The sequence below is a fragment of the Hyla sarda genome, chromosome 4 (genome assembly GCF_029499605.1).
Source record: "Hyla sarda isolate aHylSar1 chromosome 4, aHylSar1.hap1, whole genome shotgun sequence".
NCBI lineage: Eukaryota > Metazoa > Chordata > Amphibia > Anura > Hylidae > Hyla > Hyla sarda.
In genome coordinates this window covers 32,278,664-32,303,150 of record NC_079192.1, presented here as the reverse complement: position 1 = coordinate 32,303,150, position 24,487 = coordinate 32,278,664, and the positions used below count along the sequence as shown (strand labels likewise).

At 44.0% G+C, this 24,487-nt stretch overlaps 1 protein-coding gene across 6 annotated transcripts in view; it reads left to right on the top strand.

The window, feature by feature from the left end:
- The first annotated feature begins 2,069 nt into the window (after nt 1-2,069).
- ELAVL3 (ELAV like RNA binding protein 3) overlaps nt 2,070-24,487 on the top strand; it is a 79,476-nt gene continuing 57,058 nt past the window's right edge. For 4 of the 6 annotated variants that reach the window (XM_056570414.1, XM_056570411.1, XM_056570410.1 and 1 more), the window contains exon 1: nt 6,126-6,197. In XM_056570414.1, coding sequence (XP_056426389.1) covers nt 6,141-6,197 — 57 coding nt within the window. In that variant the 5' untranslated portion in view covers nt 6,126-6,140. Of the gene's footprint in view, nt 2,564-6,125; nt 6,198-24,487 lie in introns of those variants that run through there. The other 2 variants (XM_056570413.1, XM_056570412.1) reach the window with 2 other exon arrangements.

Genomic DNA, 24,487 nt, shown 5'->3' with positions numbered 1-24,487 from the left:
ACTTCCTCCCTTCTTCTCTCTCTTCTTCCTTTCCCCCTTCCTTCATCTCCCTTCCCTCCCTAGGGTGCTAGGAACATGTCACTACACGTGCACTTCTCTCTGCTCGGTCAGAGTCTGAACACTTTTTAATATCTCTCTAGAACATATGAAATGTTGGTTTTCATGACAGGTTACACTTCCTTTAAAACATTCCCATCTATCTTTCATCCTTCCTTCCCTACTTCCTTTATTATTTCTATCTTTCTGCTCTTTACCTTTGCTTTCCTTTTTACTCCATCCCTTATATTCTTCCCATCCTTCCCTGTTTCCTCCCTTCATTTCCTTCTTCCCTTTTCCCTCATCTTTACTTTCTATTTATTCCTTCATTCATTCATTCATTCCTCTCTTCTTCTTTTCTACCTTTATTCTTTCCCTAGCTGCCTCCTTATTCCCCATTTCCTTCCTCCCTTCTTTCCCTCCTTCCTACCTTTACTCTTTTCACTTTACATCCACTTCATTGATTCCTTTATTACTTCTTTATTTATTTTATTTCCTTTTGTTTTAAACTACATCTTCTTCTTCTTCCTTTACTATTTCCTTCTCACCTTCTTTACTTCCCCTACACTCTTCTCCTTCCTTCATACCTTTTTTCTTAATTTCTTTCCTTCCTTCTTTTTCTTTTCTTCCTTTGTATTTCCTTTCATACCTCCCTATTGACTTCCTCTTCATCTCACTTCTTTCACTTCTTCATTCCTTTTCATTTATTTCCTTCCTTCTTTTCTTTCTTTCCTCTTCCTCCTCTTTCCTTTCTACCTTTACTCGTTCCTTCATACCTCCATCTTAACTTCCATTTTCTTCTTCTACCTTAGTTCACTTCCTTCTTTTCTCCCTCCCTCCCTTCTTTTCCTTCTTTCTTTCTCTTTCTTTCCATCTTTCTTTCTCTCCCTCTTTCTTTCCATCTTTCTTTCTCTTTCTTTCAATCTTTCTTTCTCTCCCTCTTTCTTTCCATCTTTCTTTCTTCCTTCCTTCTCTTCCTATCTCCCTCCCTTCCTTTCCTTTTCTTTCTCTTTCTTTCCATCTTTCTTTCTTCCTTCATTCCCTCCTTTCTTCCTCATTTATTTCCGTCCTTCATCCTCCATCCGGCACATTCTTGACGCACCCTGTGACGTATTTGTGACTGATTTTACTAAATAAAGTGCTGTAAAGCTTTGATAAAGTTGCTGCACCTGACATAACTGGAGACCACATGACTCTGACCCCAATACACTCGCCCCACTAGGAGTATTGTGTGTACAGTGCTGCAGCATATGTAAGAGCTATATTATAATCTCATTGATACATAAATATATAGTATTGGACCAGAGGCATCAGCACAAAATCTGTGACAGGGCCCCGTGTCTGCCATGTGCCCTTTATAACTCTGGTGCCCCCATGTGACTGCTACCTCTGCCCCCCCCCCACCCCCCACACACCCCTGTTTTGGGCTGCCAAAGCTCTAAGTGCATTATTTCTCTTTTTCACAGGACTGCATCTCATTGCAAAACAAGTCCAGCCCCGCCACCTCAGCTCTGCTACATCATCCACACACATTACATCCTTCCTTCCATTTGTGACAGGGAATCAGACAGGACCACAGCAATGGGCCGATAGGATCAGGAGAGAGGGGATAAATGGGGGGGGGGGGGGATGTTGGAGAAGGAGGGTCGGGGGGGGGGGGGTAGTATGTTTAGGTGGTTGCGGAGGATGATTGACAGGAGGGTGACTTCTAGGGAAAGATCGGAGGCGGATCCAAGGGATGGGGGCACCGGGTGATGAAGCTGATGGATGGAGACATAGAGGAGCAGCTTGACAGGTGTGACCGTCCCCTCCTCTATGTCCCTCTACTCAGGGGGCCTGGAGCAAAGAAAAGGAGGAGAAAGGGAAAAAAAAATCCCAAGAAGAGAGGAGGGAGAGATTCCTGATCATCTCCTCCTCCCTCTGCCCACAGCCAATAACGGAGAGAGCCGCACCATCCGCAGTGCCATATATAAATGTGCAGAGGGGGATCACACCGTTCACATGAAGGGAGAGTAAGGTGACGCTACTTTGGGATTAAGACATTACAAATAACATCAGACTCTTCCCTCTTCCCTTTCTCTCAATCCCTGTCTCCAAAATCTTGTGTCCCCCCTCCCTTCCTTTTCATTCCACACAAAGACCCCCCCCCCCCCACCCCCACCCCAAACGGCCTGCACAGCACTTTTTTTCCTGCCTCATCGAGACCATTTTTTTCTATCTATAGATATATCTATTTTGGGATCTTTTTCTACTATTTTTTAAAAAACATTTTGGATTTTTTTTCTCTTCCGGAGAAACCATTCTCTAGTGCTTGAATCTTTTTTTTTATTTTTCTGACTATTTTCTTTTTTTTCACGATCCGGTTTTGTGTCTCGATCCCGTGACGGCCGCCGGGAGGGGGCAAGGGAGCGGCGGGGTGGGCAGGCGCACCTCGGACGCCAGAACGTTGAGAAAAGGAACCCGACGACAAGAGAGACGCAACCGAAAGTCTACAGGATCCAACCTACGTTCCCTCAGCATGGTGACTGTAAGTACCGCCATCTTTATTTCTTTTTTATTTTCCCCCCTCTCTTTATCTAGAAAATGTATTGTGAAGGAAAGGGTTAATACGGAGGTTGCTATAGGGTTATTTTTTTTTCCACTGTGGTAGCAGAGGAGGAGGAAGAAGAAGAAGGTGCGGAGAAAGGTGGAGGGATGGAAAGAGAAATCCCAGGGGAGTCCCATCTGGGACCTGAATGCATCTTACAATGCAGCAACGAGAAGGACAGAAAATGGGGGAGGGAGGGATGAAAAGGATGTTGTGTGTCCTTGGTGCTCTGTGGTACTGCCATATGGATGGATGGATAGATAGATAGATAGATAGATAGATAGATAGATAGATATGAGATAGATAGATAGATAGAAAGATATGAGATAGATAGATATTAGATAGATATGAGATAGATGTGAGATAGATAAATAGATATGAGATAGATAAATAGATAGATATGAGATAGATAGATATGAGATAGATAGATAGATAGATAGATCGATATGAGATAGATATTTAGATATGAGATAGATAGATATGAGATAGATAGATATGAGATAGATAGATAGATATGAGATAGATAGATAGATATGAGATAGATAGATAGATATGAGATAGATAGATATGAGATAGAGAGATAGATATGAGATAGATATTAGATAAATAGATAGATATGAGATAGATATGATATAAAGATATTACATAAATAAATAAATAGATAGATAGATAGATAGATAGGAGTTAGATGATAGATAGATATTAGATATATAGAATTTAGATAAATAGATAGATATGAGATAGATAGATAGATATGAGATAGATATGAGATAGATAGATAGATAGATAGATATGAGATAGATAGATAGATAGATATATAGATATGAGATAGCTATGAGATAGATAGATAGATAGATAGATAGATAGATATGAGATAGATAGATAGATAGATAGATAGATATGAGATAGATATGAGATAGATAGATAGATAGATAGATAGAGATAGATAGATATGAGATGGATAGATATGAGATAGATAGATATGAGATGGATAGATATCATATATAGATATTAGATAAATAGATAGATAATAGACAGAATAGATGACTTGGTATGGATGGGAGGGATGAGGTATAAAATGCAGACACTGCACAGACTGATACCACAAACACCCTGCCCAGTTGCAGCTGGTACCTACAGGAACATGGGGGTGGGGGGTTCTTGAGAACAATAGAAGAGACATGGCAGTCATTGGGCGTGTGAGCACGCGTGTGCGTGTAGGCACGCCTGTATGAGGAATATTTACAGTGAGCACTTATTAGTATATCACCCAATATCTTATCAATGCTCATATCTTGGGTAATACATTGATGGGAGTGGCTGCCCGGGCATTGTGTAGTCACATGGCACACACTAGAAAATATTCATATACATGTGTACAGTGTGTATATATATATATATATATATATATATATATATATATATATATTACATGTCTGTCTATATCATACACTTTATCATACATAATAACCAAACATGGTGCTTGATGTCACAAGGTGCATTGTGTTATCTGCCCAAGTACACATATATACTCAGCAATGTGCGACACACTCATTTAATGTATCTCATATCTATTTATCTATCCTCTGTTTCTCACCATACTATATACAGACTATATACAGGGTCCCTTGTCACCCTTTGCCCTCCACATGTTATGTCTTAGGTCACACAATTCTTTAGACCTACTGTATGACCCATTTCCAGAAACATCTTGTCCTATGTCCCCCCCCACACTGCCTGATGTATCGTACTGTCCTGTGCTACATATGGCCCGACATAATAATTGTACCACGTGTTATCTGTGACTGTAAATAACATCTATTTATCTATCTTCTCTCTATTTATATATCTTTTTTTCATATTTATCTATTTATCTTATCTATCTATCTATCTATCTATCTCATATCTATCTATCTATCTCATATATCTATCTCATATCTATCTATCTATCTATCTCCTATCTATCTATCTCATATATATCTATCTCATATCTATCTATCTATCTTATATCTATCCATCTATCTCATATCTATCTATCTCATATCTATCTATCTATCTCATATCTATCTATCTATCTCATATCTATCTATCTCATATCTATCTATCTATCTCATATCTATCTATCTATCTCATATCTATCTCATATCTATCTATCTATCTATCTCATATCTATCTCATATCTATCTATCTCATATCTATCTATCTATCTATTTCATATCTATATCTATCTATCTATCTCATATCTATCTCATATCTATCTCATATCTATCTATCTCATATCTATCTCATATGTATCTATCTATCTATCTATCTATCTCATATCTATCTATCTATTTCATATCTATATCTATCTATCTATCTATCTATCTATCTCATATCTATCTATCTATCTATCTATCTATCTCTCATATCTATATATCTCTCATATCTATCTATCTAATATCTATCTATCTTATATCTATATAATATCTATCTATCTATCTATCTATCTATCTCATATCTATCTATCTATCTCATATCCATCTCATATCTATCTATCTTTTTATCTATTGCCTTGTGTCACACATATCGTGGGCCCTGGTTGTCCCCCATTTCCCGTGTCCCTGCCTGTGACAGTCCACCTTATGTCACATACTGCCAGTGCCCGAGTCTGTGCCACGCATCCCTCTTCAAAGGCTCCATTCTGCACAGAACCTCTCCCTCCCCTCCTCCTCCTCCCTGGTTTCTCTGCATTATCCGTCCCTTCCTAGTCCTTTCTCTGTCACACACAATCTATCCTCTGTGTGGCCCGTTTTCACACCCTATGCACAAAGACACTATATGTACAGAAGTAGCAGAGCTGAATTTGTCCTTTGAGAGAGTAAAGAGAATGCAGTAAATGTATCCGCAATCCGAGGTCATATAACAGTGATATGTGGTTTTATGGCAAACACAGCCCTGCTGCATCGTACAATGTTGGCTCTGCGCTGCTAGTCAGGACACATATATTATAGAATTATATTCTATCTCCAGGCCACCATACATGGGCCTCATGTTGACAGCCGGTGCCGAGATTGATATATGGCTATACTGTGTACAGGCGGAGATTAATATATGGAGATACTGTGTGTGTGCAGTGGTATTGAATATGGAGGTTCAATCGTAATAGAGAAGTCAGGGGCGGTGGTGCTATTGACAGGGAGATAGATGGAGGCGACCATAATGAGATTTGGAAAGAAACAGCGGAAGGCAGGCACTGATACCCAAGATGGACGGAGACTGATGAGGAGTGAATTGGTAAAGACGTCGAAGAGAAGGGAAGACGGGTGAAGAGATGGCGATTGTTGTCATCATGATACATTAGGTTAGGAACAGGGTCACCAAGACTGGATTAGAGGAAGATGGAGGGGGTGTAGTGGTGGATAGAAGGGGGAATTTATCAGGATGTGGAGGAGGAGGGGGTAGATACTGAGGGGAAGAATGGAGGTGGACGCTGAGAAAGGAAGGATGATGTGAAGGACATCGGGAAGGAGAACGCATGGAACGCAGCATTGTAGTCAATTGCTCCAAGCCCATCTACGCGTCTTCTGCCAAGGTAGATGTTGGGAAGCCCATTGTATATGAACATAGATACAGATTGTGATACAGAATGATAAAAGGGTCTGTAATATAAGAGATGAATGCCCTCAAATGACTTTTATTTTATAAAGGTTGAATGTAACCAAATGACTCATATGACCACCATATTGTACATGCAAAACAATAAAGGGGCTGGCAATATGGAGGCTCTTTATCTACGTTACAGCTGTCATTCTGTGGCCACCTCACATAGCTTTACCTACATTTGGAGGCAATGGTTGTACCCATTGCATCCCACATTTACCTAAAGTACCAAATCCCAGAAAGGGTAATAAATGGTTTGTAAAACCTCGTGGGGGGGGGAGGGGTTCTACCCTACAGGTTTACTCTTACAAGATTCTTTTGGATCCAAGCGTAGGGCAAAGCTTTGGCGCTACTGTGACGATATCAGACCTGATATGATATGCACAAGTTCTCATGCTGTCTCTATTGTCAGGAAATAAAGGCTCCATGATGATGGATCTTAGAGCTTTTGGCGGTATAACTGAGATATGATAGATTACATGGTGGCACTGCCATGCTACCTCATATGGAGCCCCCCCAAAAAAGATGATTTAGGGTTCCAGTCAATAATAACTGATTAAAGGGGTACTCCAGCATTCGGAACAGTTTGTTACAAACGTGGAGCAGCAGAGTACCCCTTTAAGTATCACCTGAAAACAGAAACCCCCAACCCTTTTGTCTCTTGAGATTCACATTCAACTTTAGGCAACGGTCTGGAGTCATGTTCAACAAATTCTCATAGATGGGGCAATTCCCAATGAAAGAAAATGATTGTACACCCAATAGATAAACTATTCCATCTGAAATCTATCATGCTCAATTCAGCAATTTATATATGTAAAAACAAAGTTAGGCAATAGACGTACATTAATTGTCCATAAGGTCCATAACTCGGAGGCCATGGTAGAACGTTCTTCTTTTGTTCTTTTTTCATAAATGTTTGATATTACAAATAATAAGTATTAGTGTTACAACGCTCGGAGTCTGATCAAATACGGCCATTACATAGTCTCAACGCTATGTTTTGGGGCACATGCCTGGTGCATGACTAAGGGGTCGTGCCCCAAAACATAACATCGGGACTATGAAGTGGCCGCCCTTGATAGGACTCAAGACTTCAGCGTTGTAACACTAATAATTATTTGAATGTCACACAGAATTAAAAGAACAAAAGAAGAACTTTCTACCATGGTCTCTGAGTTATACCTTATAGACAATTGAGGTTCTTCTTTTTCCTAAATTTTGCCTGCCCCACACCCTACTTGGTGTCTTAACAAATATATACATAGCATACATAGCTCAGGTGGGCCACACAGAAGGGGGTCTTGAGTCATTGATTGGAGACTATTGATTGGTGACTTCAGTCTATAGTCAGCCAAACCCACTGACTTTGTCAAGACTGGCCAGCTGTCTAAAGTGTATTGTATTGTTGGGGGGATTAAAGGATTGGGCATATTAGATTTCAGTGGCTGACCCCTCTTCTCCTTATTGAGGGCATTCATGTGACCAGGGATATGGGAAAGTGGTCGGCTGACAGCTATTGAGGGTATAGACACTACTAGTGGTCAATAAACATCACTTAAAATAACTTAAAGGGGTACTCCGCCCCTAGACCAAAGGATAGGGGATAAGATGTCTGATCGCAGAGGGGCTCACACCGCTGGGGACCCCCACGATCTCGTCTCCATGCCGGATGACGAACTTCGCTCCGTGACGGATGACTGGCGATGCGGGGCGGTGGCTTGTGACATCCCGGCCTCACCCTGCTCGTGACGTCACGGCGACGCCCCCTCAATGCAAGTCTATGGGAGGGGGCGTGACGGCAGTCACGCCCCCTCCCATAGACTTGCATTGAGGGGGCATGGCCGTGACATCACGAGCCTCCGGCGCTCCACCCAACGCTTGAAATGAACGCCAGCTGCAGCAGGAAGATTGTGGGGGTCCCCAGCGGCGGGACCCCTGCAATCAGACATCTTATCCCCTATCCTTTGGATAGGAGATAAGATGTCGAGGGGCGAAGTACCCCTTTAAGGCCTACTGGACTAGAACTAGGTCAGGTATGAGTGGTAAGCTTCCACACAGAACATGGCCACCACCATGTTTCCTTAACTGGATCTTCATGTTTATGGGTAACATATGAATATATAGCAGTGTGAATTTTTCTAAGGCAGGAGTAACCCCCATGAATGGACTGGCGCCTGAGAGGGCTTTTGTTTATCATGGATCAACAGACACTAAAACAGTAGACAACAACTATTAGATATCCTAATGAAGCAATTAGACCAGAAATTGTTACTTTACAATTTGGCTTCAAAGGGCCAACGATTATACAAGAAGGACAGAATGAGCAGCGTAAGCGGAGCTGTCTTGTTTGGGGTAATTAGCATTATTTTCCCGGTAATGAGGAGTCGGCACAATGCAGCAAAGAGTCCATTAATGACACTTTAGACCGGAGACATGTGACCAGCGGGCTGAAGCTTGCTATCTACAGTGCCAACCTTGTTTTTCCTTCAGGAAATGTAGAGAACCTGTGGCCCCCAGCCCTGACCAGAACCTGTGGCCCCCAGCCCTGACCAGAACCCCAACCTACCAAACCATGAAAAATATTTTCCACCCAATGACTGCATTTTGTCTGTCCACCACTTCCTTGGTTGGCTCTTCCTTCGCTTTCCTTAAAACTTTCCATTCAGCCCCCTTCTATAAACCACTTATCTCTATCGAAAATGGACTCTTCGATTTCCTCAAAGACCCAAAATCTTGAATACCAAACATATTGAAGTTGTTCTTCAGCTCATACATACTTGGCAGATCCTTTCTCCTTCTTGTTTTACTCCATCCCCTTCTTGATGATTTTGGAAATTTTACCCTGTGCCATTTATGGGACCATGGAAGTCTCCTGATTCGGCACCAAATCTGGATGTTCACACCATCTTGATAGAGCTTTATTGGCTTTGTCCTGTATAGATAATAGATCTAACTCTTTTTTTGGTCATCACAAACATCTCCATATCATATATGTTGAATGCTCAGTTTCAGGGCTCAAATCCTGCAAGAAAACATGGGAACGGAGTTCCTGCACCTTTTCCACAGCTGGAACATTGCTCCCAGCAGGAGTCCAGCAGGACCGGTCCTTGAGTGGAAATCTTGGCTGAGTTCCTACACGTTTTTCCCAGGACTTGACCCAGGATCATCACAGAGATGCTATAGTTGTCCAACATCTTGGAGATAAATCCATAGTAGCTCTTATTACAGAAGTTGTACTTTCATCTTTAGTGATAGAACATCAACGTCAATTGTACTGCTGGCAATTTTGAGTCGAAGTGGCATTCCAGCAAATTTTCGGAAAAGACTTATGTTATCCTGTAACTGTTTCAAACGCTGGAGCCGGCGCCGGGAGCTGGTGACGTCATAGCCCTGCCCCCTCATGACATCACGTCCCACCCCCTCAATGCAAGTCTATGGGAGGGGGCGTGGCAGCCATCACGCCTCCTCCCATAGACTTGCATTGAGGGGGTGGGGCGTGACATCATTAGGGTGGCGGGGCTATGACGTTACGAGCTCCCGGCGCCGGCTCCAGCGTTTGGAACAGTTTGTTCCAAACGCTGAGCAGCGGAGTACCCCTTTAACTGTGAGGCTTAGCAAAACGGACAACCTTTTTAAAAAAATTTAAACTACATTTTGTATGTTTAAAATTTTCATCGTCTGACCCCTATAACTTTTTTATTTTTCCGCCTACGGGGATATATGAGGGCTAATTTTTTGCACCGTGGTCTGTAGTTTTCATCAGTACCATTTTTGTTTTGATGGGACTTTTTGATTGCTTTTATTAGTTTTTTTTATGGTATACGAAGTGACCAAATATGCACAATTTTAGACTTTGATATTTTTTTACGTGTACGCCACTGACCGAGCAGTTTAGGTAACCTTATTTTATAATAGTTCGGACATCTCCGCACGCGATGGTACTACATATGATTATTTGTATTTTTTTTTATAAATGGGAAAAGGGGCGTGATTAAAACTATTGGTAAGGGGTTAATTCACTTTTTTTATTTTTTATTTTTTTTAGCCCCCATAGGAAGCTATACCATGCAATCTTCTGATTGCATATACTGATCAATGCTATGCCATAGCATAGTATCGATCAGTGTTCTCGGCACTCTGCTGCTCTAGCCTGCATCTGAGGCTTGGGGCAGCTGAATGCCGAACAGACGACGAGGAGGCAGGTGAGGACCCTTCTGTCATCCAGTCAGCTAATCGGGACCCGCGATTTCACCACGGATGTCCCGATGAGCTCCACTGGGCTAACTGGCACCAATAACCCAGCACTTTAGACGCCGCGATCAACCTCGATCGCAGCGTCTAAAGGGTTAATGCCGGGTAAATGCCCATTGAACACCTGTGGAAAGATCTTAAAATTGCTGTTGGGAAAAGGCACCCTCCCAATAAGAGAGACCTGGAGCAGTTTGCAAAGGAAGAGTGGTCCAACATTCCGTCTGAGAGGTGTAAGAAGCTTATAGATGGTTATAGGAAGCCACTGATTTCAGTTATTTTGTTCCAAAGGGTGTGCAATCACATTATGGGTGCCAATAATTTTGTCCAGCCCATTTTTGGAGTTTGGTGTGACATTATGTCCAATTTGCTTTTTTTCCTCCCTTTTTTTGGTTTAGTTCCAAACACGTGTTACTGCAATCCTTTTTTTGTGAGAAATACTTAATTTTCTAGAAAAATATTAGCGTTGCCAACAATTACGGCCATGACTGTATATGTAATGTAATGCACTGTTAGCAGTGATCTCAGTACAGAGGATTGCTGGGGGGGGACAGGTCATGTTCTCCCTCCTGCTCCTGTCCTGCAGGTCACTGCTCTCCTGGAATCTGACAGTGACTGCAGGAAGGAAGCTTCCTGTATATGGCCGTCAGCACTAAGCGCAGGGTCACATCGGGCTCAAATTTTAGTGATTTATGTGACAAGGAGCTGATCATTTCATCTCCCTGCACTTCACTGACAGCCCGACCTCTCTAATAGCAGATCGCTGTGCACAAAACCTATTTTGAAGTGCGGCATACCTTCCCCACCCTGAGTGCTGCAGCCTACCGGGCACTTCACAGTGAGGGCTGCAGAGTGAGCAGGGATTGGATGGGGAAAATCTCCACCTCTTCTGATCTCCCTGTATGGGTGCATTCACACCATGTTTTTGCAATACAGTTCCCGTGTCAGGCTTTTGAGGAGCAGAGGAAGCAGTCATAGCTGGATTCAGTAGCTGGTGAAGGGGACCCAAAGGTCTGACATGTTGGTGATTATCAGAACTATAACTGGTTCATGGTAGTTGGATACAAGATTTACCTCAGGTCGACCCCTTTTATAGTAACATAGTTCATATGGTTGAAAAAAGACTAGTGTTGAGCGGCATAGGCCATATTCGAATTCGCGAATATTCGCGAATATATGTACGAATATTCGTCATATATTCGCGAATATTCGCATATTCGTTATATTCTCGTCTTATTTTCGCATATGCGAATATTCACGTATGCGAAAATTAACATATGTGAACGTCAGCATATACAAAATTAGCATACGCGAAAATTCGCATATGCGAAGATTCGCATGTGCTAATTTTCGCATATGCGAATTTTCGCACGCCAGTCTCACACAGTAGTATTACAGCCTTCTTTATACCACACAAGCTGGAAGCAGAGAGGGATGATCACTGTGATGTGTACTATGAAAAAAACAAAAAACGAATATTCGTAATTACGAATATATAGCGCTATATTCGCGAAATTCGCGAATTCGCGAATATGCGATATTCGCGAATAATATTCGAATTACGAATATTCGTGAGCAACACTAAAAAAGACCAGAGTCCATCTAGTTCAACCTATATCCCAAATGAGTCCCTAATGAGTCCCTATTGAACAGGTTTCTCTGTGGATCCCCATCTAATGATGCCCTTGAAGTCACTTGGTATCTGACTTTATACACCTTCCATTGAAATGCATGGGTCCTCTTCACATCCTATCCCCACTTCTCTGGGGTGAGCCCCAGTTGGGGATATCTTCTTTATTAGACTGGGTTCAAACCACGTTTTTGCAATACAGTTCCCCAATCAGGTTTTTGATTTTAAAAAAAAATACGGATTCCTCAAAACCGGACTAAACTGTATCAAAACGTGTGTACAAATTTTAATCCGTATACGGTTTGAAAAATGATGTCCGGTTGCATCCATTTTTTAAAGAAAAAAACTTATATGTTTTTAACTTTTCATTCCATTATGAATAAAGTTTCACTTGTTTGATTGAAATTCCAAGAAAAAAATGGTGCAAAGTCAAAAACCGTATGGGGAAAATGGATGGAACCGTACGCACATACAGTTCTGTACGGTTCCCATTGACTCCCATGTTAAAAAAAAACGTTTCAATTCGGTTTTTGACCCAGACCAAAAACCGTGGTAGGCTACGGTTTTGGGTTCGGGATAAAAACTAACAAAACCGTACAAGACGCAAAACGGACACAACCGGATTCATCTTTTGGCATACGGTTTTCAATCGAGAGTCAATGCATACGGTTTTCAATACGGTTCTGTTCGGTTTTCAAATTGAAAACATATACGGGAACTGTACTGCAAAAACGTGGTGTGAATCCAGCCTTACCTCTATATGATCTATATGGGTAGAGGTTGTCTAAAGAGAACGACTCCGGTAGGTTATCAGGTCTTCTATGACATCGAATGTTTTTGTGTCCTATATGTAATGGTCAAAAACATCACATGTACCCAAAAACATTCACAATATCAGTGGACAAATCGACTCTGTCAATGGTGTTGTCCCATGGACAAAAGCACAGAAAAAATCCTTTGGGAGCGGTCCCAAAAATTCTCACCACACAAGAACCTCCGTTCACATGGGAGGATTTTTTTGCGGGTTTTCCGCTGCGTATTTGATAGGGGGCGGGCTCTTCTTCTTCCTCTGTTCTGTTGGGGAAAATCCGCTGCAAGCCCCATTGAAGTCAGTAGGGACGGCGGTAGATTTTCCGCAGCGTAAATTCTGCTGCGAAAAATCTGCTGCGGGCAGCCGAGAAGAGCCTGCCCAATCTCAAATGCGCAGCGGAAAACCCGCAAAAAAACCCGCCCGTGTGAACGTACCCTTACACTTGGTGAGTGGTTCTTTTGCAAACCAGTCACACATTTGAAACGCCCATATTCCACATCCCATGTGGATCCTTATCCGCTGCAATCCATATCGGCCGCCTCCAGACCACCCCGAATAGGAAGATAGAAAAAATAAAAAATGCAAAAAATTGGAGAGCGGACGATGTCCGCTCTCCAATTTTTTTGCATTTTTTATTTTTTCTATGGTGTTGTCCTGGAATAAAACATATGTTAGGCTGCATTCACATTTCGTTTTTACATTACAGGTGCCGGATCCGGCTGGGGGAGGGGCAAACCGGGCTCTACTGTACCCCAGCCGGACCAGCGCTGAACTCCATTTACATTAATGAGCCAACCGGAGTCATGCGGTGACTCCGGTTGGCTCATTTTTGACCCGTATCCGGTTTTGTGACCGGACCTGAAACTGTGGTATACTACGGTTTCAGGTCCGGTCAGGAAACCGCATACGGGTCAAAAATGAGCTGACCGGAGTCACTGCTTGACTCCGGTTGGCTCATTAAAGTAAATGGAGTTCAGCGCTGGTCCGGCTGGGGTACGGGAGAGCCCGGTTTGTCCCTCCCCCAGCCGGATCCGGCACCCGTACTGTAAAAACGAAGTGTGAATGCAGCCCTAGATCTAGTCCTCCAGTTACTTCCGTGACGCCATATGACTGGCTCCACATATGTGGCAATAATAGGCACAGAAAGAATAGAGTAATGCATTGGTGACCATGCCCCATGTATTGGATTCTGTATTGTGCGCCGTCTTTCACGTACGATGAGCTAGGGTAAGCGGAGAGATTGTAGCAGAGGCGGCTGGGATATATTTGGCAGTGCACCTGCACCCAGGCAGAACCTATGACAGGCAGCCTCCTCCTGCAGCCATTATCCTCTGGATTTCTACAGCTTTGTTCAGATTGGCTCCGACCCCCTCCGCGCTGTCTCCACTCTATTCATAGAAGACGACACAGGAGGGGAAGGAGAGCGTCTATTTTTGTGAGATGATTTTATACACCTGGGTTATTTTTATACTGTAAGATCTCTGTGCATTCACCTGAAACACTCAGACTGTGTAGGCTGCAGCGATGTTGTCACCCGGCAAATACACTGATTCATTGTCACATGTGCCACGGCCCCTATCACTACTACTTACCCTGCACCAGGACATGGTAAATCTATATATATATAAAACTCAATGGCCCTCATTTACTAAGAAAATCGGGTTGTAAGTCTATGTTGCTTTCTTACCCGACTGCTTTTTTCCCCTGGTATTTATAATTATGTCGCATCCTGTTTGTCGCACGTGGGTTTTGTTGGTTTTGGTTTCCAACTCCTCTGAGCTGTCGGGAAAAAATCCACAACAATTCAACAAATTCGGGTTGGAAACCGTAATAAATACGTGGGAAAGCTCAGAAATGTCGGGTTACGGCCCTTTTTCGGGTTTGGGAGAATCCACATCGGGTCCGTCGGGAAAAAATGTCGCATAGTGTTGCAGACTGGCGCATGATGTCTGCGACATGGCGCAGACAAAGATTCGCCAAAAAAACCCGACAAAAGAGGTCGGGTTTAGAATAGTAAATGAGGGCCAATGTGTATGTATGTTTGTATGTATGTTCCACAAAAACGTCCAAATGGCTAAAGATATTAACATGAAACTTGGCCACATGTTACTTATATGTCAACAACAAACATAGGATAGGGGATTTAACCCTTACTCACCCCCATTTGCCAGGGGCGGGGTTTATGTTTAAAGTCCCATACAAGTCTATGGGAAATATATGTTACTGCATAACTTCCAAACGGCTGGAGATATTTCGATAATACTTGGTCACATGTTACTTATATGTCCACTTAAAATATAGGATAGTTAATTTAACCCTTAACTACCCCCATTTGTGAGGGTCGGGGTTTGGAAAATGTATGTTCTCATATAACTTCTGTACGGCTGGAGATATTTCAGTACCTGGTACACATATTACGGGTCGGAATATGAGGACGGGATGGGAGGTCGAGATAGGAGGTCGAGTTAGCAGGATGGGATATGAGGTCGAGATAGGAGGACAGGATAGGAGGTCGGGATAGGAGGTAGAGATAGGAGGATGGGATAGGAGGTCAGGATAGGAGGACGGGATAGGAGGTCAGGATAGGAGGTCGGAATATGAGGACGGGATGGGATGTCGAGATAGGAGGTCGAGTTAGCAGGATGGGATATGAGGTCGAGATAGGAGGACAGGATAGGAGGTCGGGATAGGAGGTAGAGATAGGAGGATGGGATAGGAGGTCAGGATAGGAGGACGGGATAGGAGGTCAGGATAGGAGGTCGGAATATGAGGACGGGATGGGAGGTCGAGTTAGCAGGATGGGATATGAGGTCGAGATAGGAGGACAGGATAGGAGGTCGGGATAGGAGGATGGGATAGGAGGATGGGATAGCAGGTCAGGATAGGAGGTCGAGATAGGAGGACGGGATGGTCGGGATAGCAGGTCGACATAGGAGGATGGGATGGTCGGGATAGGAGGTCGAGATAGGAGGATGGGATAGGAGGTCGGGTTAGGAGGTCGATATAGGAGGACGGGATATGAGGACGGGATAGGAGGTCGGGATAGGAGATTGGGATAGGAGGTTTGGATAGGAGGACGGGATAGGAGGTCAAGATAGGAGGACGGGATAGGAGGACGGGATAGTAGGACGGGATAGGAGGTCGGGAAAGGAGGACGGGATAGGAGTTCAGGATAGGAGGTCGGGATAGGAGGACGGGATAGGAGGTCGGGATAGGAGGACGGGATAGGAGTTCAGGATAGGGGGTCGGGATAGGAGGACGGGATAGGAGGTCGGGATAGGAGGCCGGGATAGGAAGTCGGGATAGGAGGCCGGGATAGGAGGCCGGGATATGAGGACGGGATATGAGGACGGGATAGGAGGTCAGGATAGGAGGTTGAGATAGGAGGACAGGATAGGAGGACAGGATAGGAGGACGGGATAGGAGGTTGAGATAGGAGGTCGTGATAGGAGGTCGGGATAGGAGGACGGGATAGGAGGTCGGGATAGGAGGACGGGAAAGGAGGTCGGGATAGGACGTCGGGATAGGAGGACGGTATAGTAGGTCGGGATACTACTACTACACCATGACAGTTATACACAGTACAGGTACAGTATAAACATCTCCTCATACTACTACTACACCATGACAGGTATACACAATACAGGTACAGTATACACATCTCCTCATACTACTACTACACCATGACAGGTATACACAGTACAGGTACAGTATACACATCTCCTCCTCACACTACTACACCATGACAGGTATACACAGTGCAGGTACAGTATACACATCTCCTCATACTACTACACCATGACAGGTATACACAGTACAGGTACAGTATACACATCTCCTCCTCATACTACTACACCATGACAGGTATACACAGTACAGGTACAGTATACACATCTCCTCCTAATACTACTACTACACCATGACAGGTATACACAGTACAGGTACAGTATACACATCTCCTCCTAATACTACTACTACACCATGACAGGTATACACAGTACAGGTACAGTATACACATCTCCTCCTCATACTACTACACCATGACAGGTATACACAGTACAGGTACAGTATACACATCTCCTCATACTACTACACCATGACAGGTATACACAGTACAGGTACAGTATACACATCTCCTCCTCATACTACTACACCATGACAGGTATGCACAGTACAGGTACAGTATACACATCTCCTCTTACTACTACACCATGACAGGTATACACAGTACAGGTACAGTATACACATCTCCTCCTCATACTACTACACCATGACAGGTATACACAGTACAGGTACAGTATACACATCTCCTCATACTACTACACCATGACAGGTATCCACAGTACAGGTACAGTATACACATCTCCTCACACTACTACACCATGACAGGTATACACAGTACAGGTACAGTATACACATCTCCTCATACTACTACACCATGACAGGTATACACAGTACAGGTACAGTATACACATCTCCTCACACTACTACACCATGACAGGTATACACAGTACAGGTACAGTATACACATCTACTCCTCATACTACTACTACACCATTACAGGTATACACAGTACAGGTACAGTATACACATCTCCTCCTCATACTAATACACCATGACAGGTATACACATTACAGGTACAGTATACACATCTCCTCCTCATACTACTACTACACCATGACAGGTATACACAGTACAGGTACAGTATACACATCTCCTCATACTACTACACCATGACAGGTATCCACAGTACAGGTACAGTATACACATCTCCTCACACTACTACACCATGACAGGTATACACAGTACAGGTACAGTATACACATCTCCTCATACTACTACACCATGACAGGTATACACAGTACAGGTACAGTATACACATCTCCTCACACTACTACACCATGACAGGTATACACAGTACAGGTACAGTATACACATCTCCTCCTCATACTACTACTACACCATGACAGGTATACACATTACAGGTACAGTATGCACATCTCCTCCTCATACTACTACTACTCCATGACAAGTATACACAGTATACACATCACCTCATACTACTACTACACCATGACAGGTATACACATTACAGGTACAGTATACACATCTCCTCCTCATACTACTACTACTACTACACCATGACAGGTATACACAGTACAGGTACAGTATACACATCTCCTCATACTACTACTACACCATGACAGGTATACACAGTACAGGTACAGTATACACAACCACCCAAACGGTATCTCCGCTATTCCAATAGCTGAGCAGTGAAAATGTGAGTCCACAACCAGGTTATGGTTTAATGGAGGCTTTACTGAGGTCAGATAGGTGTTATTATCTTCACATCTAGGCCAGGATCCCAGAGAGGTGGCCAGGAACACAGAAGGACCTCGCAGCTTGCTGGGACCAATTATCCTTGTAATAGACTTGACTTGAGGCTTGACTAGACTATAGATAGTTACAGCAGACATAGACTTGACTTACTGGAATGACTGTAGATTTGAGGCCTTCTAGGTAGCTTGACACTAGCACTGAGACATCTGGTCTCCACTGTTCCTTGGCAAAATCATAAGAGAGCGAATTGTATTGGCCGCCCCCTTATATAGAGGGGGGCTGAGCCAAAGCCCATTGGTCAAGCTGCAGGTCATGTGTTAAACTGGTGCACTCTGGGTAACATGTGATAACATAAACATAACATGTGACATTTCACAGGTCCTTTAGACATTCAATGGAGTCCTTCTTGTTAAGTCACCCTTGACGCAGGTTCTGTTAGAGTTGAGAGTCAAGGTGGCCTTGGGGCCGGATGCAGTCCTGAGGCATTTTCTGCAAACAAACATCCTTCCCAGGCTGGTAAAACTGATAAGATAAGTAATATTGTCCATACATGCTCTGATTTTGGTTGCTCAACTGAGAACAGGATTAGTGAAGACTATGGCTAGTACTGGCAACTTGATTTTAAGGACCTATAATTATGCATTTGATGACTTAACTATGCATAACAGTTGACTAGACATAACATGACATTTTTAGAATATGCAGGTAATATTCTATACATTTGCGGATTGGGTTGCCTGAGGCTTTCTGCCCAATGCCTTGGCTACTGGGGTCCCTTGGCATTTAAAACACACTTCTCCCCAGAACGCTATATTTAAGTTTGAGCTTCACATTTTCATGCCAGACATTTTATGTTGATATCATTTGACAGTTCTGACTTGATTACATGCGTTACTTAGTATCAGGAATACCTTCTGGTCAGGAAAGTATCCTGTGCACGAACACAAGAACATATGACATTAGACATTTGACATATGACATTGAAGTAGACTTTGTAAGTTTGAGTGATACAGTAATACTGTATTTGACTTGAGGTGTACATTACTTGTACATGTACATTGTGTGTACATGACTATGTGTACTTTTAGGTGTACATTATGTTTAGTACACTACTGTTTATGATATTTGATGCTTAGTCTTTATATCTGGCTGGTAACTTCCCTTGCGTGGATCGTTGGGACCTACGCAGCACCATCTCTTGGGACTCAGGAAGGTCAACTTCTTCAGGAGTTTTTGACTCAGCTGGACTTACAACAGGCTCTTCCCTTTCAGCAACCGAAGTAGGTTGTAACTCTGGACTGGCAAGACTTGGGGATTTGGACATGGGTGAAGCAGGTGGTCTGGAGACAGGAGTATACTCTTGCGCCAACGGTGACAGAACTTTAGCTGGTGCAGTGACTAGAGTTGGTTGCACAGGCCCACAGGTTGGCATGAAACCGAGGATTGCAGTTCGGCCAGGAGGGAACATGGGGACATCCATGAATGGGTGAGATCCCTCTCCGGGTACATACTCCCTCGCAGGTCTTACTGGTGGTGAGGAAGGCACAGGGAGCACAGGCAGATCTTTCTTGTTACACAACTTGATCCGATTATGATGAACGACTTGTGGTTCGTACCTTGACTTCTGGATTGCATACACGTCTGAGTCTAGATATGGGTACGGTGGTCACCGTGTAGGGCTCCATTTCCCAGATGGAGTCCAGTGGGTGGGTTCTTGGGAACTTCCGCAGCCAGACCTTGTTGCCTATCTTGAGAGGTTTGGCCGAAGCATGACGGTTGTAGTCTTGCTGTTGCTTCTGTTGGGCCTCACTCATCTTTCTGTTGACAATCTCTTTTGCTTCCTGGATCCTTCTCTAGTGGTCGGAGACCCACTCCAGGGAAGCTTGCGGAGAGTTATTGAATGGAGCTTGGAGTCCAAACGTCCAATCTTTTGGCAGCTGGCCATGTCGGCCTATCATCAAATAGAACGGGGTGTATCCAGTGGAACAGTGCACTGCGTTATTATAGATTTCTAACAGTTCGGGTAACAGCCGGGGCCACTCTTCGTGTCTGGACTCAGATGCTACTCGCAGCATGTGAATGAAGACTCGATTAATAAGCTCACAGAGCCCGTTCCCTTAAGGGTGATAAGCAGGAGTCCGGAGTTTCTTGCAGGCATGAAATTGACATAGCTCCTTGAAGAGTTGGGCCTCGAAGGCCGTTCCTCGGTCAGTGAGGACAGACTCCGGACACCCTAGGATTTTCACCCAGTGGGAGTACAACATCTGGGCCGTGTTTTGGCTGTGAGATCTTTAACTGGCACGACGACAACCCACTTGGAGTAGTGATCTACCATGGTGAGAGCATAGGTGTACACGGACTGGGTAGGAGACAACTTGACATGGTCTAACACAACCAAGTGGTTAGGCCTTTCACTCTGGATGGAATGGAGGGGTGCTCTGGCATCCTTGCATCCATTCTTGGTGACGTTGCAGACGGCACACCCGCTGCACCATTTTTCAATGTCACTCCGCATCCCAATCCAGTAAAACCATCGCCTGACAGTAGCTTCGGTCTTGTGGACTCCAAAGTGTCCCAACTGATCATGGTAAGCGTTGAGGACCATCGCTGTGAGGAAATCCGTTTAAATCCCAACATTGTACTTTCAAGTGTCCTGGTTTGTTGCATTAGGCCTTTGAGTCCCTGGGGGCCTATTCTGCAGATTAACAGTGGGGGTTAACTGAATAAGAGTTGTTCAATGTCCTGTTTGACACACAATTCTAAGGCTGTGGAGGCTGGTAGGGTATTGGACACTGGGGCGGGAGCCGGTGGTGGTGGTATGGGGCCGGCTGCCGCACCCAGGGGTTCTGGCATAGGGGCATAACTCTCTTCAGACTCAGTCACGGGCTCTATAAACTTAATAGCCAGTCTCTTAAAAGCAGAGAAGGGCAAGTTGGGGTTTTGTACTGCTAACATCCTCAACTGAGCTTTGTCCCATTTATTATTAGCCCCGTCAGTAAACCTGTCCATCAATACTTTGTTACCCTGATCGGGAGTGATACCATCTAGCTTTTGAACAGTCTCTAGGGCATTTTGTAAGGCTACTGCATAAGCTCTCAGAGTCTCACCTGACTTCTGTCGCCTCTCGTACAACCGGAGGCGTACCTCCGATGGCGAGTGTGACTTAAATACCTGATATAATCCCTCGAAGATCTGTTCTATCGTCGCCTTCTTGGAGGCGGGCCAGGAGCGGACTTCCTCAAGTGCTTGTAGTTATCCTGTGAGCAGTGGAACTTGATTAGGAGGGAGAGAGTAAAAGAAAAACAAGCTCTGAATATTCTCCTTGAAATCCCTGAGGGTGAATGGGTCTCCGCTGTAGGTAGGGAGGACAGGGTTTCCCCATAAATACTAGTGCTGTTGCACCCACATGATTGGCATGGACTGCAAGCGGGACAGGCAGGACCCCTACCACTGGTGTAGTATATGCTACCGCTGCTGATGATGGAGGGGCACTTTCGCCGAGCAAAGCCTGGAGAGCTGGGTGCTGACATGTTGTCGATCCCCTTGAGTGTGCTGTCACTTTAAGAAGATTTGAGTGCGCTGTCACTTTAATATTTGAGTGCGCTGTCACTTTAAGAAGATTTGAGTGCACTGTCACTTTTAGAGGATTTGAGTGCGCCGTCACTTAAGTGCGCTGTCTCTTTAAAATGCTTGGCAATAGACTGCAGTGGTTTAACTTTTGATTAGCAGGAACCCTCCGGGTAGCGTCCCCCCTTCTATGCAGCAAGTGCAGGTGAAGGGGTTAACACTGACCACTACCAGTGCCGGAGACTTGTTGCACAGGATCGTTGCTTTGTGCAGAGTCTGCGCTGCAGCGGGTGCTTTTCGGTATTCTACTAAGCTGGACGCAGCCGCCGGAACCTTCAATATGGCTGCACCCATGGAACTTCCTGTTTGGTCCGGTTGGCAAAGTCTTCCCCATGCAACATGGGGCGGATCTTTAGTTCCGGTTCGCACACTGAAGAGGCTTCACCACTGGGGACTGACTGGGCGGAGCTGCGACCACTCCCGTGCGTGAAACACCTGACTCTGTTTAACCCCTTCAGGTACTGACTTCACACACGGGGCAATAACAATTAACAGTTTCTCCTTCACCTCCCCCACTACTTTATCTGCGCCACAGCAATAACACACTTTAGCAACACAGTCCCATACAATCTCGTGGCGTACATTTTTTCGCAACTGCATGCGATTTTTCACTTGGACACAGTTCAGACTGGTGGGGGGGGGGGGGGGACACTTGCGGTACTTTGCTTATGACACACACCCGTAACTTGATAACGGGAACTTGACTTGGTGGTCCCCACTGTTCCTCAGCAAAATCATAAGAGCATAAGAGAGAGAATTGTAATGGCCGCCACCTTATATAGAGGGGGGCTGAGCCAAAGCCCAATGGTCAAGCTGCGGGTCATGTGTTAAACTGGTGCCCTATGTGATAACATAAACATAACATGTGACATTTCCCAGATCCTTTAGACTTTTAATGGAGTCCTCCAAAGGTCCTTTATACTGACTATACATTGACATACTGACTATAATCCTATTAAAATAAATAACACTATAACAACAGCAGGGGAGACACTGCAGGAGAGCCCCCAGGTCACCGAGGGACTCAACCTGACAGAGCCTAAGTGCAGTGCAGGACTATGTCCTGTACTGGGACATCCCATATAAACAGTACAGATACAGTATACACATCTCCTCCTCATACTAATACACCATGACAGGTATACACAGTACAGGTACAGTATACACATCTCCTCCTCATACTACTACACCATGACAGGTATACACAGTACAGGTACAGTATACACATCTCCTCCTCATACTAATACACCATGACAGGTATACACAGTAAAGGTACAGTATATACATCTCCTCCTCATACTTCTACTACTACACCATGACAGGTATACACAGTACAGGTACAGTATACACATCTCCTCCTCATACTACTACTACACCATGACAGGTATACACAGTACAGGTACAGTATACACATCTCCTCCTCATACTACTACACCATGACAGGTATACACAGTACAGGTACAGTATACACATCTCCTCCTCATACTACTACTACACCATGACAGGTATACACAGTACAAGTACAGTATACACATCTCCTCATACTACTACACCATAACAGGTATACACAGTACAGGTACAGTATACACATCTCCTCCTCATACTACTACTACACCATGACAGGTATACACAGTACAGGTACAGTATACACATCTCCTCATACTACTATACCATGACAGGTATACACAGTACAGGCACAGTATACACATCTCCTCCTCACACTACTACACCATGACAGGTATACACAGTACAGGTACAGTATACACATCTCCTCCTCATACTACTAATACACTATGACAGGTATACACAGTACAGGTACAGTATACACATCTCCTCATACTACTACTACACCATGCAGGTATACACAGTACAGGTACAGTATACACATCTCCTCATACTACTACACCATGACAGGTATACACAGTACAGGTACAGTATACACATCTCCTCCTCATACTAATACACCATGACAGGTATACACAGTACAGGTACAGTATACACATCTCCTCCTCATACTAATACACCATGACAGGTATACACAGTAAAGGTACAGTATACACATCTCCTCCTCATACTACTACTACACCATGACAGGTATACACAGTACAAGTACAGTATACACATCTCCTCATACTACTACACCATGACAGGTATACACAGTACAGGTAAAGTATACACATCTCCTCCTCATACTACTACTACACCATGACAGGTATACACAGTACAGGTACAGTATACACATCTCCTCATACTACTATACCATGACAGGTATACACAGTGCAGGCACAGTATACACATCTCCTCCTCACACTACTACACCATGACAGGTATACACAGTACAGGTACAGTATACACATCTCCTCCTCATACTACTAATGCACTATGACAGGTATACACAGTACAGGTACAGTATACACATCTCCTCATACTACTACTACACCATGACAGGTATACACAGTACAGGTACAGTATACACATCTCCTCATACTACTACACCATGACAGGTATACACAGTACAGGTACAGTATACACATCTCCTCATACTACTACACCATGACAG